The 14143-nt window shown below is 45.9% G+C and overlaps 1 protein-coding gene and 1 long non-coding RNA gene across 2 annotated transcripts in view; both read left to right on the top strand.

The window, feature by feature from the left end:
• Positions 1-208: 208 nt before the first annotated feature.
• LOC104839723 lies at positions 209-12676 on the top strand. The gene is made up of 3 exons (XR_775182.1): positions 209-255; positions 10713-10893; positions 11798-12676. It is a non-coding gene; the product is annotated as an uncharacterized LOC104839723 (long non-coding RNA).
• A 1212-nt stretch (positions 12677-13888) lies between these two features.
• The window catches only part of HSD17B12 (hydroxysteroid (17-beta) dehydrogenase 12), a 97265-nt gene continuing 97010 nt past the window's right edge, over positions 13889-14143 (top strand). The window contains exon 1 of the mRNA XM_010580220.1: positions 13889-14063. Coding sequence (XP_010578522.1) covers positions 13889-14063 — 175 coding nt within the window. The remainder of the gene's footprint in view (positions 14064-14143) is intronic.

The following is a 14143-nucleotide window of genomic DNA, read 5'->3' as shown; positions in this document are numbered from 1 at the left end:
GCCGCCTGCCCTCAGCCCGCCGCGCTGGGGCGGCCCGTGGCCGAGCTCGGCGTTGGCTTTATCCCCCGTTCCGTGAGGATCAGCGCCGGCGGGGCCTGCCTCTGTCTCCCTGCCACACCGGAGTTTGGGGTTTTTTTTTTTTTTTTTCTTAAAGAACGACGAGGCGGCCGGCTTGCCGCTCGGGGCCTCTTGCCCGGCCCGTGGGCTCCCCGGCTCCCAGGGGCGGGGGGGCCGGGGTTTGGCTTCCATTTTCTGGTGAGCTCTGCGGCCGGACGAAGAGCTGCGGCCTCCGCCGGGAGTCTGATCGCTCGGGTGGCAAACGCTGGCAGGTGGTGGTGGGGCGGGGGGTGTGCGCCTCTCGGTTTTTATCTGCGACTTCTCTTGTCTTGGGTTTTGTTTTGTTTTGTTTTGTTTTCACGCGGAAGGGAAGAATTAAGAGGCGTGGAGGTGCTGAAGCGTGTTGAAGTTACCGGGGGACAAACGCAGGGAAGCGAACGGGACTCGGGGGTCTGCCTGCTAGCGAGGTGTTTTTGCTGAGGGCGAAGCAGGGAGGGAAGAAAAAGTAGGAAAAATACTGCATGTTAATCTAGTTTGCGCTGAGAGCGGGCCCAAAGTGCAAAACCAGCTTCCTGTTAAACGTTCTGATGTTCTGAAGGAATTTGTTAATTAGCTGGAGGCATCTTACTTTGTGTATGAAAGGAATGACAAATAATAGTATGCGAAATAAATCGGTCTGAATCTGGTAAATCTCACTTGTTGTGTGGTTTGTTTTTTTTTTCTCCTTACTTTTTGAAGGCAAACCTTGAAAGGCAGTGGTGCCGTGCGTCAGCAGTTAGCTGAACTTGGGGCTGAGCATGCTTAAACTTCTCACGGGAACAGAACGGAAAAGATTCTTGTTAGGTAGTTTCTTTTTATTGGTAATAGTAATCCTCTTGAAATGCAGAAAACACCATCATTTATTTGTTAACTAATAAATGAAGATGTGCAAAGAAAATAACACTGTTGAGATCAAACAAAAAAGGGCAATGTCCTGTAATAGGTTCATTTTCTATTGCACATTACAGTTCGGTTCTGAGAGGGGGTGTGTGAGGAGCTCTGCAAACATTTTTGTATTTGTGTCAGAAAGCACACCAGATTTTGCCAATGATCGTCACCTGAAATACAGTCCATAAAGTATACGCAGATGGGTGTAATTCTTGGAAGAAAGATAGGAAAGAAATTACTTTTTTTTTAGGGAAAGTATTATTCTAGTGGAGGAAAAAAAGTTGTTCTGCTTGTAAAAGAAATTGTTGGGTAGACATAAAAAAGGCATAAGTGTCTAAGTGCCTGCTTTATAACTCCTGGTGGTTTGGGCTTGCAGAGTTAGGCTGTTGAGCATGGCTTGAGATACAAAATCAGCAAGTCCAGAACAAAATAAAATATAAGGGTTCAAGATGAGGAAAATGCGAATAATGTATTATAACCTGTTTTAAACTTACTAGGGTGTGGCCCGCTCTATTCCCATCTGAAAAGAACCATTGCTTTTCCAGTTCCACAACAGGAAACTAATTTTACTGGATTCTGTGTTCTTATTTCAGTGGTAATGGAAGTGCATTAGCACAATAAATACAATATATCCCCCTTCCAAAGATGTACACTCTAACTGTAAATACTAGATAAGCAGTGAAAGCTACATGTAAACAGGGCCAAATAGTTGAGGGTGCCCAACGGAAAGACAAGAGTTGTAATACAGATGATCTAATCTGATGGCCGTAGTGTGACTTAGCTGTAGAACAGTTTTTGGAAGGGCAAAATAAAAGAGACAGAGAAAAGTGAAAGGTGGGATGAAATGCAACATAGTTTTAGCAAAAACAGACTGTGCCAGGTGAACTTGTTACCTTATGCTGGGATTTTGTAGATGGGGGGAAATACAGTAGATCTAATATGTTTCATTGTCAGGAAAGTATTTGATAGTTGTACTGTGTGAGGAAATAATGTAAAATGGAGAAAATTTGGATTAATTACATTGTAAGGTGACTTGGGAATACACTGACAGATAATAGGTGGTGAGAGAATGTACTGATGGAAAGGAGGCTGTGAACTGGATTTTTCAAAGACTGTGTTGGAAATTATTTAATTTTTTTCCTTAGTGACGCTAGTGAAAAAGTTGAACTGCGGTGATGAAATTTTGCGACACAAAACTGCTGGACTGTATTGATAGAGAGGAGGATTGGAATATCCGTGTACCAACAAGATGAATCAAACCTGAGATTAATAGAATTAGATGAGATTTGGTGATGCAAATAGAAGCTTATCACAATTTATTCTAGAAGAGCTCATCGCTTTTGTGGTGAATTGGTAGTCGGTGTAGTAGTCGGCAGCAGAATGATAGTGTACTGCTATGTGATGTGGCTGAGAAAATAAAAAAAAGATGGTGTCCTAGAAAAGTATTAGGGGAGGGATTTCCTGTATGTATAGAAAATATTGATGTCAAAGTATATAGCATTAGTGAGACCTTATCTGGAGCCCAACTGTCATCCACATTCAGATAAATGGATTCAAACAGATGGATGGAACAGATGCAGAAAAGGACCACATGGATGTTAAGAGGAATAGAGAGACTTAACAGAAAGACACAAACGTGACAATTACACAGTTTTTATGTAGGGGAGGAAAATAATTATGTGAGCTCAAGATTAGAGTAAACAAGCAAAACAAATGCGTATAAAGGGGATAATGAGCACAGTTTGCTGGAAGTTACAGGAAGAGTTCTAATTATCAGACGACCGATATCCTGGAGTGGTTTCAAATGAGAAACAAGTTTAAATTTCTTTTAGAATGAAGTTTAATAAATCCAGAAAAGAACATCAACGTTTGGTTCTGTGTAGTAGTGGGGAATTTGACTTGGGAATCCTGGATATCCCCTCCCTTAATTCTGCATTCTTATGGATTGGTAAAATGGATTCTGAGATGGATATGTACACTTACAGTGGGCCCGTTTTGAAACTGCTGCTGATTTTTGTCATCTTAATTTCCTTTTCCATTAGTCAAGTTCTTTTCTTGGGACTCCTTGCTAGAAGCAGAGCAGTTTGGTTATATTTGCTATCAACTGCTTGTCACCTGCACACTGAATTATGCCAGCAGAAGAGAAGCGGTGTTCTTTACCTCACTGGCTTTAACGTTGGGTGTAGACAAACTGTATGGTTTGGACACCGTGGTTGAAGGTGTACTCACACAGCGCTGCCTGACTTCTTGTCCCTGGATGGGCTATTTGTAGAAGCCTTCATGGAACAATTTTTAGGAAAGTATTTAAATGAAAAACTGAAAGTCATCTAGGGCAAGACGATATTGCATTCTGAAATGTATGTATAATCAGCTCCCTTGGGATGTTACCCGAGGCCTTGTATCTTTTTTTCTGCCTTTTAGACTGTATAGTTTTTACATGCAGCACTAAGTGCAGCACTGAAGAATTAACAGAAGAACCTTAAAATTAAAGAACATTGCTTTTCAGCAAGGCTATGATACTCTAGGCAGACATTTTAGGTTTTACTTGGCATTTTTGCTATTTGGGAAGTCTCCACAAAGCAGGGAGTTAAGCAATCAGTGCTCAGCCATCCATTTTAATTTTATTTTTCAGTCCACAACTGTCGCAGGTTATTCAAAGAGAAAGAATTTGTTTTAAGGAAGTAACTTCCCATTCAGTGGTCAATAGAAAATTAAGTGATGGACTCAATCTAATCATCAATGTACCCGTTAAGTGCTACCAGTGGCACTTTCACTAGTTGCTGAAGCAGAGGAGTGAATGGATTATAAGGATTAAACTTCCTTCATCCCCCTAGAGGTGAACAAGTCATGTGAAAATGGAAGGCTCATTTGGTAGGAGACAGTATGAAAGACTTGGAAGACAAAAAAAGAAATATATATTATCTCTAAATGGTTTCTTGCACATTTTTTCTATAATAGATGGTGGGATGTGAGCTACAGACAGAATCTTGAAGCTTACAGGGTAGAAATGTGACTGTAAAGTGATTTTATGAGTATGGAATGAAACACACTTGGTCGTTATTTAACCTGGATTCCTGAAAAATTTTTTTCTCTTCCATCATAAGTCTGATTCTTTAAAGAAAATTATTCCTATTCATAGCAGATGCTTTCTCTTGGTCTTTTCATCGCCTTTTTGAATTGGAAGTAAGTCATGGACTTTCCCACTGAAATGGTGGGAATGCAGTGTTAGGACTACAGCAAAGGAAAATTTTTCTGGCCTGACTTGCCCGTGTCATCCTACAAGACTTTCTGACACAAAAAGAGGCACTTCCACTAGTGTCGCCAGTTTTTCGTTCTCTTGTGCTGTATTAATTACAGCTCTTGAAATACTACTTATTGGAGGAGTGAATTTATGGAAGTGAGATGCATTCATGTGATAAGGTTGATAATTACATTGGCATGATTCAATAACAAAAGCAAAACAGCTAATATATTAATATTAAACAAAAATAAGGTGTTGGCACTGTTACTAAGAGTAGGTCAAATCCATTCTTTTGCTGGTTTTATGTGAACAAGTCTGGGAAGAATGTGTACGCGTGTATACACACACGCGTATATATACGTATACACCTGCTTTGCTGCATATGCTGGCTGGTGAGTAAAAATAGCAGAGGATCAATATATACAAGTACTGGGAACTTACACACTGAACAAAATCAAAGTATGCCAGAGCTTGGTTTGGTAGCAGTAGCCTGGGAAAGGGATGGTTCACTGCAGCCTGCAGCAGTATTTTTGGGATTGGTTTTTTTTTTTTATTGTTGTGGTTTGTTTGTTTTTAAGGATTATTTGTAGGAATGCTTTGGAGCCAGGTCATGGTTGCTGTAAATCTTCAGATTTTCATTCATGTCTCCAGAGGGATAGTGATTTACACCCCCTGAATAGATGGCCTTCTGGGTGGGGACATTATTACAGTGTCTTTGGTCTTACATCATTTACTTCTTCTTACTCCCAGAAAGAAAAAAAAAGTCAAAGGAGAGGTAACGATAAGCTCCTCAATAAGCCCCTCCCATAGGAGGAAAAAAAAAAGCTCAGTACCTCTAAAATGGTTGTACAGTTGGCACAAAAGCTGTTGGATGTTGTTGTTATAGCAGCATCTATAGGAAAAGAAATAGCAGGAGAAAGGAATTTTGGCATTCCCCTCGTCTCTCTCCAACTTGTGAAAATCCTGGGATGGAAGGAAATGCCATCTTTTGGAGCTACTTATTTTGTTTTCTGCAGTGCCTTCGTATACAGAAACTTCTCTCAAAATTTAATCAAAGTGGAATTATAAGTAAGTAGGATAAAACTATTGTTTGTACTTGTTTCAGAGTGGCAGTGGTCATTTCTGTCTCAAGTGTTTCTGTGGAAAGAGAGTCCAAATGATTGCTACTATTCTTAGTGTGGTATTCAGGTAGATGACAACTTGGTTTAAATTACTAAGGTGAAAGGAGTTTTGCTCTCCCACCATCGAGCACGAAGAAGCATCGAGTTAGAGAAGCCAGACCCCACCTGCTTGAGCAAGGCAATATTCTACTACCATAAATTCCCCAACATGATATCGACCTTTAATATTTCTTTTCCTATTACCATCCAGAACATCTAGTTGCCCTCTTGGCATCTAAAGGTAAAGCTTACCCCCACCCCAAATCACCTGCTCGGGTGCCATCTAACTGTGAGAAGACCTCAATTCCTGCCCCTAGACTTCTCTGCCTGCCAGGGTCCCAGTGACCTTCACACTGGTGAGCGATGCATTTGCACTGGCCTGTACCAGCACGGCACTCCTGCCCCCAGTGTTTGGGGGGGTCCGTCCTGCCAGGTCTCCTAAAGCGGGTCAGCTGCGGTTGGGCGTCACGAAGTGAGACGCACTGTGCATCAGCGGTCTGCCAGTTCAAGGGTGTGAGACATGGAAACCTGAACTTCAAATCCCATGCCTACCTCAGCAGATATATCTCCTAAGAGCTGATGCTTTGTTCCCCCCAGGAGCTCTGAGGTATTTAGAGAAGACAGGTACAGGATGAGTGTGCGTGTTGGAAGAACTTTTACTGGTTTGGGCAGGAGAGAGTGCAGTGCCACATCGCTGAAGCCGATGGTTAGGACAACCATCTGCAATGGTGGGTACTTGGGATCCATATCCTTCTTGTAATGGGGAGTGATATACAATCCTGGGAATGACTGAATCTCCCAGGGCGTTTTTAAAATGCCAGCTTTAATGGTTTAAACTTTAATGGTAGAACTCTTCAGGAAGTCTGGAAGCTGGGCATTTTAAAGAACTACGGAGAATTTAAAGAAAAAAAAATACAGAAGCATAACTGGGTCTTAAAGGCAGGAAACTTGAGATTTTTTGCTCTCAACTTATGTCCCTCATGTGGTGGGTTGACCCTGGCTGGATGCCAGGCACCCACCACAGCTGATCTACTACTCCCTCCCCTCAGCTGAACAGGGGAGAGAAAATATAATGAAAGGCTCGTGGGTCGAGATAAGGACAGGGAGAGATCACTCGCCAATTACCATCATGGGCAAAACAGACTTCGGGGAAAAAAACAAAATCAGTTTAATTTGTTACCAATCAAATCAGAGCAGGATAATGAGAAGTAAAACCAAATCTTAGAACACCTTCCCCACACCCCTCCCTTCTTCCCAGGCTTAACTTTACTCCAAATTTTCTCTCCCTTCTCCCGCCAGTGGCGCAGGGGGACGGGGAATGGGGGTTGGGGGTCAGTTCATCACATGTTGTCTCTGCCGCTCCTTCCTCCCCAGGGGGAGGAGGACTCCTCACTCTTCCCCTGCTCCAGTGTGGGGTCCCTCCCATGGGAGACAGTCCTTCATGAACTTCTCCAACCTGGGTCCTTCCCATGGGCTGCAGTTCTTCACAAACTGCTCCAGCATGGGTCCCTTCCACGGGCTGCAGTCCTTCAGGCACAGACTGCTCCAGTGTGGGTCCCCTGCGGGGTCACAAGTCCTGCCAGAAAACCTGTTCCAGCGTGGGCTCCTCTCTCCATGGGTCTACAGGTCCTGCCTGGAGCCTGCTCCAGCGCGGGCTTCCCACGGGGTCACAGCCTCCTTTGGGCATCCCCCTGCTCCGGCGTGGGGTCCTCCCCGGGCTGCAGGGGGACAGCCTGCCTCACCGTGGTCTTCCCCACGGGCTGCAGGGGAATCTCTGCTCCGGCACCTGGAGCATCTCCTCCCCCTCCTTCTTCACTGACCTGGGGGTCTGCAGGGTTCTTTCTCTCACATGTTCTCACTCCTCTCTCTGGCTGCAGTTTCTGTGCCTGCTGCAACTTTTTTCCCTTCTTAAATCTGTTTTCCCAGAGGCGCTACCACCGTCACTGATGGGCTTGGCCTTGGCCAGCAGCGGGTCCAACTTGGGGGCAGCTGGCATTGGCTCTGTCGGACACGGGGGGAAGAAGCCCCTCTGTAGCCCCCCTGCTACCAAAACCTTGCCACACAAACCCAATACACCCTGGTAGGGTCCTAGTTGAACTCTCTGCCCTCACATTGCCTCAGGTGCAAACTAGGAGCGATACATTGTACTTAACAGGCATTCTTCAAAGCATAATTCATGTTTGTGAAATACTGGGAGTGGCCAAGCCAAAATCTTTTAGAAGTACCAGGTTATGGCAGTGGCACCAGAACTGTTTGGCAAGTGGATCCTTAAAGAGACGCTCAAGGAAGAAGGATTCTTTTTAAAAGGATGTGATGGCAAAGCTAGTCCACTGGGATATGGAAGAGGTGAAGTAGTTATGTGGAAGAGAGGTAATGTTGCATGATTCCTGTCCCATGGATATGAACCAATTTGGGCTAGCGGACTGTCTCAGGGACAATGGATGCATTGGAGGGGGGTGGAGGGAGGGCTACAGACACCATCTCGCATTCAATATACTCCACAAAAGGAAGCAGTGAAAGAGGGTTGAGTGTATATAATACAGTGCGGTGGATGAACAATAGGTTATAGCTGAGGAGACAAAGGTTTATTATCAAACGTAGTCCATCATCTGGGTCTGAAAGTGAACGCATCATGCAAGGTGACACCGAGTGTTGGCAGTGGCGTGAGGAACACGCGTTCCTGAACTTTGTTCGTTTTACGTGGACAGGTATCTGTATTGCTTATCTACAGTTACGAAACTAGGTAGCAGAGAAATCAAGGATTAAACAATGAAAACACAGTATTTTGTTTCTGCAGATGATATTTTCAGCTCAAAATCAATACATTTCAGTGGGCTGTAGGATTGAAGAAGGTTAATCTTCTGTTGCCGCAGCCCATATTATGTCTCTCCACTAAACACATGCTGCACTTGGATTTGCAGCGTGCACAGCTATTAGATTTTTTTTGGAGAAGTACTTGATTTCCAGTGTTGCTGGTGATTAAAAAATTCCCAACTTTATACGCATGTCCTACTCAAGCCTTTCCTTGGTTTGCATGATGAGAGGATCTGGAGCTCCCCATAGTAATCGCTTCTGAGAACTCTAAATGGGGAATGGCAACAAAAAGAGGCATTTTGAGATTTTAACAAGAGACTTGCCTGTTAATCCATATTAGGTAAAAGTGAAAAATCCCTGTATAAGGTACTAGAAGTTTGTAATGCCATTTGCCATGTTTCTTATTCTTCTTAAGGGGAATTGAACAGACCTTCTCATAAAGAACAGCATGTGTCTGTGTGGCACGCTAATTTTACAATCTGTAGACTCAACTAGTTAATATGCCAACTACTGTCTTGCTTTAGGTTCTGTTTAGCTTCCATTGCTACACTTGTCTGGAGTGATTTGTTGTTGAGAAATTTGGGACTTTAATCCCTGAAGCAGAAGGACAGGTTGCTGACGCCCATGGTTTATTTAAGAAACAAGAAGGAGTGTATAGCTGTTGCACAGTGTGGTGACCTAAAATGCCTGGATGACTCAGTTTCAAAGCTAGGACTTGTGTTTCAAAGCTGACTTGTGTTTGCAGGTTCCTGTCCTTCTCATAGAAACTGTAGTCAAAAGCGTGCAATTGCAGGATGAGAGACACGCAAATCAAAATTTGTGCTTGCTTGCTTATTTATTGTGGCACTTAATGGTACCAGTTCCATCCCTTTCTCTCAGCCTGCTGCTGTCGGGTTCGCTTGCACCTATAAGCTCTGCAGAGCAGGGACGATTGGCTCTTCTGTGGTTGTTCAGTGCCTGGGTGAGTTGGATGCCCCTTCCTCACGAGTGCTGAGGTGCCTTGTGTTAGCAGGGGCTGAGAGTGAGAGCCAGCTAGCTGCTGCTGTCAAGGCTTGAGTCTAAAACAGAGACCCCCAAGCCCCTGCTTACTGGGGAGCACGCCGGGAGCAAGGAGGGTTACGTAAATACCTGCTTCCAGAGTTGCCCAAACACACTGCTTTAACACACGCTTAAGATTTATGCGTGGGATGGGTCTGGGAATGTCTGCCCCAGCCCCTCCAGTCCTGCTGGTTTTCCTTCCCAACGTTGCCGCTGATGGAAAACCGATTACTCTGTGCTGTGCAACAGCTTCAACCGAGAGCACCTCACCCAGCACACCTCTGTGCCATGCTGTTAAGACACTTCGCTGGCGCAAGCCCTTTCACGCAGAGGAGGGAAAACCAAGCTCCCGAGTTCCTGAGTGAGTGCCAAAATAGCATGTGGGCTTGGAGGGGTACCACGACCCCTGCAAGGGGATGGAGCAGGCACCTAACAAAAGGCTCAGGATTGGGAATTCCATGCAAGGCATCTTGCCTCACCCCAGCGTTAGGGTCCGCTGCTGTTTGAGGTGTCTTGAGAGACTTATCGGCGTGTCCAACGGGTTCCTGGAGTTCTTCACTTAACAGGATGGACGGCGTAGATCCTGTTCCTATGTATTCTACTTTTTGCCTTCAAGTGGCAGGGTGTCTTCATTTGGGGCTGTGGATTTAGGCAAAGACACACTGCAGTGCTCAGCAGCGCAACAGCCAGGCCCTTTATATTGAATCTGGCCTCACTGCAATAAGTGTGAGTAATGGTAAGAGAGGCATGAGAGCAGAATGACTGTACAGGAGGGAGGGCTGCACTTGACTTGCTAGAATGAAAAACATATTTGTAAAGGGATAAAATTAGCGCTGGGTACAAGAATGCCATTTAATGAAACAAATGACTACACCTCTTCTCAGTGGCAGGAAAAAAGTGACACATCACAGATAATCAGCTGTCCCCCATCCTACTCTCGGGGTTGCTGCAGAGTAGACGGCACCGCCGGCTGGGCTGGCCAGGCTGGGGTGAGGAGTAGGTCCCAGTGCTGAAACCCCCATGCCACATGCCTCGCTGTACGTACAGCGAGTCACTGACTTTGGTTCTCGCTGGTGGGCTTGTAGGAAGAGGTGTAAGTCTTCCTCAGGTACCGGGAGAGCTGGGCAGGAGGGAGGATGTACGTGTGAGACACGGGAACATGGGCTCTCTGAGACGTGTGATTGCTCGCGAGGTACTTGTGGCAGCAAAATCACAGGAAAAGTTAATAATAAAAATCAAATGTCTCTTCTTATTGGATGCTCTTTTATCCCCTATTCGTTGTATTTTATTTCTCCTCTCTGCTATTTTTTTGCTTTCTTCATGTCTCCTTTTGATGTCTTCCTCTCCGTAGTTCCACATCCTTATTTTTTGTCCATTTTTATTTACTGTTGCTTTTTTACTCATGCATGTCTTTACTCCTTTAGCTTTCCTAAATACTTTCTCTTTTGTCTCTCTTGTCCATCTCTGCCATACAGTTTGGCCACCTTCCATGCGATGGAGCAATGTAGCCGAGTTGTGGGTTGACTTAGGCTTGCATCACCCCCCTGAACCAGATTGCATCTGCAGTCATCTGGAACTGACTACATGCCAGAACTGATAAAAGATGCTGTGGAAACGTGGATCTCCGGGGCCTCGGCAAGGTATCCTCACATACATGTGTGTGCACGTTGATGTGCGAGTACCTTCAAAATGCCTGTCTGTTCCATCAGCTCAGCTGACTGGGTGCTCCTTTGGGCTTTGCAGCAGCTTAAGGGAAATGGGAACAGACCTGCAAAGCTCGTGGGAAGAGCGGGATTAACCCTAAAGAGGGGGATATGCCCATTGCCCAGGAATGTGTGATGACCGTAAGCAAGAGATCCGAAACCCCTCACTTGACCTTTGTATAATTCTTTCCCTTCCAGTGAGTCCCTTTCCCTGCCGGTGACTCATCTTCTTCTAAATGTAGACTGTAAGCCTCTCAGAGGACTGCCTTTCTCTCTGAACAGAGTAGCATAAAAAATAGCAACGCTGGTGAATAACCAGTATGATTTTTTAACACAAAAAACCTCAGGACTGCCTCGCTGTATCTGTGCTTCTCTGTCAAGCGATTTAGCAGCTCCCTGAGAGAACAGCGAAGCAGGTTCTGTCCTGACCCGCAACAAGAAGGTTGTTCAGACAAGAGGTCTCAGGAGTAGCACAACTGCAGTACAGTGGGCAGCAGACTTTTATAATAAAGGATAGGTAGGCTCTGACGAAGGCCAACGAATCTTTCATAGCACCCACGTACTTACTTCCATGTTTCTGACCCATTTGTAACTGGCAGCATCCCCGCGGCAACTGCAGCGTGGCTTGCATGGACATCCAGTCAGAAGTTGCCTGCTCCCTTCGGCAGGTTGCCCAACACCCGTCTCCTTTCCTCTGGTCTCTACAGATGGTGTCCGGCTGCCCAGTCCACTTCTGTTCTTGAGACTTGGTGACCCTGGTGACCACACTGTCACCTTCCATCCCTCACTTCAGCTCTTGTCTTTGACTTGTAGCAGATCTCTTACTAGAGCCAAACTGGTTCCTTTTCTCTTTTCAGATGCTTTTGCCGTAGCCCGTCTCTTTATTGCCTGGTCCTCTGGAAGACAAAAGAGTGAGAATCAGGCGTGTGTCGTTATCCTGTGAACAGTTTGAGAACTGCTTTGACAGCCGATAGAAGAAGATAGCGTGATGTGGCCACCGCAAGCACACGCTCTTTCTAACAATTTACGGTTGCGCTATGATCCCAATGAGGAGCGATGCTTGAACCTCCCTCTGATTATGTGTTCTTTTCTCGTACTGTAACAATATTGTTTCTTTCCAGCACACAAGCATTCATGCAAAAATGCCAAAATTCTCCGTGCAGATTAAAGTATGTTTACAAATTAAGGAAAGGCTGGTGTGGAACAAAAGGAAAAATTAAATTATCCTAGCAATTTTGCACTTCCTTGTAATCAAAGTCCTGTCTTTGGAAGGTGTTATGTAGGATACACACTTGGTGAGGCCTGTGAGAATTTTCCTTGTGTCAAGACAGCAGGAGTTAGCCCTAGCAAATCACACGCTTCTAAAAATGGTGGCCAGTAAGCAATAGGTGGGCTTTCCTGGGGAAGAGCAGGAAGAAAACTTGGTGAGAGCTTGATCCTCTGCGGTGTCACCTTTCACAACCGACTGACTGACAAACGAAAGAAAAGGGGAGCTAGATCCCCGTGAGGATGGGCGCCTCCTGTTGTGTAATAGAATGAAATCCAGTGATGTGCTCTCTCCCACTAGATCTGATACAACTGCTCTATGATAAAGATTAATTTCTAAAAATCAAGTGTAAACCTATAGGTCAGCCAGTAAGACAGTGACTTGACAAATTTTTCATTGCAAGGTGTGCGATAGTTTCGTGCCTTTAATCTGCATCGCTGCAGACGGTGTATTGTTGAATCCAGTGAAGTTTGAATCCCACTATGAATTTGTTTTCCACAAGTAGATTATGAACAGAAATCTTTGATTTCTATTAATTATGTATCTCAGTGAAAAGCTTGTGTGTGTGTGTATATATATATTTAATAACGGTAAATGTAACAAACATTTATTTTTATTAAATTAATAAAAGAGATAAACCTATCAAAGCATGTTTTCATTTTATTTCTTTGGTCTTGTTTCCATTAGTACAAATGAAAGATCATTCAGTGCAAGCTCATGTATCTCAGATTGCACAGTCCATTGCATCAGGTAGTTGCTCTAGTACAAAAGCGTCTTATTTCTAAATAAGAGCTTTGGGGTTGCGAGAGCCTTTGTAACGCTGTGTCCACATGCCACCATAATCTGATCGGGACCTCAGGGTGCAGCGCTCAGGGTACGGCTTACCTGTTGCATTTAGGGTAGCACCTCATACAAGATCTTCCCAAACTCTGAAAAGTATCATCCCTGCATTAAGGAGCTCATGCCTTACGATAGACGAGGAGGCAGAGGTTAGGGAACATGGAACGGGACAAGGAAAGAGAAATTAAATAGAGCTTTCAAACCCACTCAGCTCACAGTAAGCAGTTTTTAGGAGTGGGATCTGGAGGAGGAAGCTGGATCTGAAGCGTGCCGTAGCAGAGGCAAGGAGGGCACGGAAAGCCGGAGGGTCCCCGAAACCCGGCTGGTGGCAAAGCTACGGGGCGAACGTGGGCCGGCGTGGCTGTGGGAGCAGCTGGAGATCCAGCGAGTGGGTGAAGGATGGAGCAACCCAACAAGACGGGTGGGCGAGGAAGGTCAACCCGGTGACTGCTTCGGGTTCGGCGGGGATTGCCGGTGGGCGGCGGGGAAGGCCGAAGTCGGCCGTCGAGGTGCCAGAGCGGCAGGGGAAGAGGAGGAAATCTGAAGCAGAGTGGTGCTTTGGTAGAGCTTGGAGGTCTTCAGTGGGGTGGGGGGTGGATGCGGGCATGAGCTGTTTCCCAAGGCAGGGGGAGAAAGGAGAGGCAAGGTGAGACAACGACCCTCCCTGCTGCCTGTCATTAACGACCCGGGTGGACGTGGATCTCAAAAAATCCTCGGCCAGAGGGGGTTCCTTGCTGCTAGCGGCGAGGTCGCTGTCAAATAAAGCGTATAAAGGGGCTCCGCGGGGGGGGAACCCAGGGACGTAGTCGGGTTGCGAGGCGGAGCCTGAGCCATTTTATGAATGGGCTCATATGACGTTAGTAGGGGCGGGAAGAGAGGCCGCGGCTCCCACCAATCCCGCGAGACCCCCGGCCGGCGGAGCCAATCGGAAGACGGCCTCCGGCTGACGGCCGTCCTCGCCGGCCAATGGCGGCAAGAGAGCGGGGCCGACCACGTGGGGCGCTCGGCGGCAAGTAGTACGGGGGCGTGTGGCCGCTCGCTCCCTGCTCCCCCCCTCCTCCTCCCTCCTCCCTCCTCCCCCTCCTTTCCGCCGCGG

Source organism: Haliaeetus leucocephalus, unplaced genomic scaffold, assembly GCF_000737465.1.
Source record: "Haliaeetus leucocephalus isolate CR32 unplaced genomic scaffold, Haliaeetus_leucocephalus-4.0 Scaffold696, whole genome shotgun sequence".
NCBI lineage: Eukaryota > Metazoa > Chordata > Aves > Accipitriformes > Accipitridae > Haliaeetus > Haliaeetus leucocephalus.
The sequence above is the reverse complement of the archived record's forward strand: the minus strand, read 5'-3'. Positions and strand labels throughout refer to the sequence as shown.